This window comes from Octopus bimaculoides, chromosome 8 (assembly GCF_001194135.2).
Source record: "Octopus bimaculoides isolate UCB-OBI-ISO-001 chromosome 8, ASM119413v2, whole genome shotgun sequence".
NCBI lineage: Eukaryota > Metazoa > Mollusca > Cephalopoda > Octopoda > Octopodidae > Octopus > Octopus bimaculoides.
The window spans coordinates 8,468,192-8,470,416 of NC_068988.1; the positions used below are offsets into that span (position 1 = coordinate 8,468,192).

Sequence of the window (2,225 nt, forward strand, 5' to 3'; positions counted from 1 at the left end):
CTTTGAGAATTTTTAAGTGATCTTCTAGCTCATTAGCAGTCCACTTAGTGGTCTCCTTTATATACACATGTACTATAATCATTTCTGATTCTTTTAATGTGCTGGTTTTCCTGGTATTAAATTGATATTAATTAATATCAAATTTTTACCCTATTATGTTATATATATATGTAAATATATAAAAACAAAAGGATAAAGAGAGCAAAGGTAAGGTTGAAGAATTTTATGGATAGTCTTACAGCTGTTTCTGGGAAGATCCAGTACTTCCCTTCATCAGAGACAGAAAAAATAAAGTTATCTATTATTATATCCATAGGCAGATATTTTTAGTATGAATTGGTAAAGAGTGTGATGTGCTGAAAAAAGAGAGAACAGTACTTGAAGTGTAGTTTCATTCCCGTGGTAAATATCCGTGTAGAAATTCGTGCAGATTAATCCTTGTGTGAATAATCCGGAAATTTATGTTGGAACGAAAGTTGATATAGCTTAGGTGGCAGAGGTATATATATTCCATCATCATCATCATCATCATCATCATTGTTTAACGTCCAGCAAGGAAAAAGGATGTTAAATTTGATAATGATAATAGCAAGGCAAATTAGTCTGTGTAGTTAGGCCTGCATAACATTTGTATGATGCTTGTAGAAAGAGTAAGAAGCTTAGTGAATGATAAACGGTATTCGCAGCCAGTTCTGGTTGAAGAATAAGAAGTTAACCTGTTTCTGTATGGTAAGGGTTAGAAATGTTCCGTGTGAAAATTCGTTCTATGCTGGCAGAATGATGAAATGTGAGGCAGAAGGCCTCCCCCGTATTACAAGGTATGTTTGTGTGTGTGTATGTGTCATTAGGTATCCTGGAAGCTGTTCACTGTTCAAGATTTTGGTATCCTCGTTAGGTTTATTAGATTATTACGAATGAAAGAGGTGGTATGATTGGGAGAATGGTTGATCTTGTATACATCTCCAGCATTTGATGGAAACCTGATAATGCTTGATAGTAAAAGGAGTGCATATGAGACTGTGCTTTTGGCTACAAAAGTACAACCAGTGATTAAAATCCAAATTTGTTTCTGTCAAAAGCTGTGGGTCTCAGCCCTCACATACTCTTGCTGTGACTATACTCACAGGGAGGGTATTTTTCTGACTGCCATTTATTTTTATGTAGGCAACGAAAAAAAAAGAAGTTTTTCAAGATTTACATATATAGGTGCAGGAGTGCCTGTGTGGTTACATAGTTCTGGGTTCAGTCCCACTGTGTGGCACCTTGGGCAAGTGTCTTCTACTATAGCATCGGGACGACTAAAGCCTTGTGAGTGGATTTGGTAGATGGAAACTGAAAGAAACCCGTCCTGTATATATATATATATATATATATATGTGTGTGTGTGTGTTGTTTGTGTCTTTGTCCACCCAACATCACTTGACAACCGATGTTGGTGTGTTTACATCCCTGTAACTTAGCAGTTCGGCAAAAGAGATTGATAGAATAAGTACTAGGCTTACAGAGAATAAGTCCTAGGGTTGATTTGCTTGACTAAAGGTGATGCTCCAGCATGGCTACAGTCAAATGACTGAAACAAGTAAAAGAATATGCAAGGAGACCAGTCCTCCACAGCAGAAGTGTCGAGGCTGCTCCACTTGAAGAAGAGGATTTAGACACTGCAAGACTGGTGCTATGCAACGTCCCTTGAGGTATTTGTTCTGCTTCCAGTTTGACACTCCCTTTTTCTGTCATCATCATCATCGTTTAGCGTCCGTTTTCCATGCTGGCATGGGTTGGACGATTTGACTGAGGACTGTCAAGCCAGAAGGCTGCACCAGGCTCCAATCTGATCTGGTAGAGTTTCTACAGCTGGATGCCCTTCCTAATGCCAACCACTCCGAGTATTTAGTGGGTGCTTTTTACTTGCCACCAGCACAGGGACCAGTCAGGCAGCCCTGGCATCGATCACGTTTGGATAGTGCTTTTTATGTGCCACCGGCACAGGTGCCAGTCAGGCAGCTCTAGCATCAATCATGTTTGTATAGTGTTTTTTATGTGCCACAAAAATAAATATAATCTTACAGAAAATAAAAAATTTGTTTTTTTTTTAAAATTATAATTTTGATTTTTCTTTTTTTTTTAAAGTGAAGTGTACTTCAAATCACCATCACACCAGAAACAGCTTTCCGTGAGAGAAATCAAAGCCGACTGCGTTGGCAAATTGGTGTGTGTGAAGGGTATTG

The 2,225-nt window shown here is 38.4% G+C and overlaps 1 protein-coding gene across 1 annotated transcript in view; it reads left to right on the forward strand.

Moving 5' to 3' along the window:
* LOC106875761 (DNA replication licensing factor mcm7-B) overlaps positions 1-2,225 on the forward strand; it is a 27,463-nt gene that overhangs the window by 6,853 nt on the left and 18,385 nt on the right. Inside the window, exon 5 of the mRNA XM_014924021.2 lies at positions 2,128-2,208. Coding sequence (XP_014779507.1) covers positions 2,128-2,208 — 81 coding nt within the window. The remainder of the gene's footprint in view (positions 1-2,127; positions 2,209-2,225) is intronic.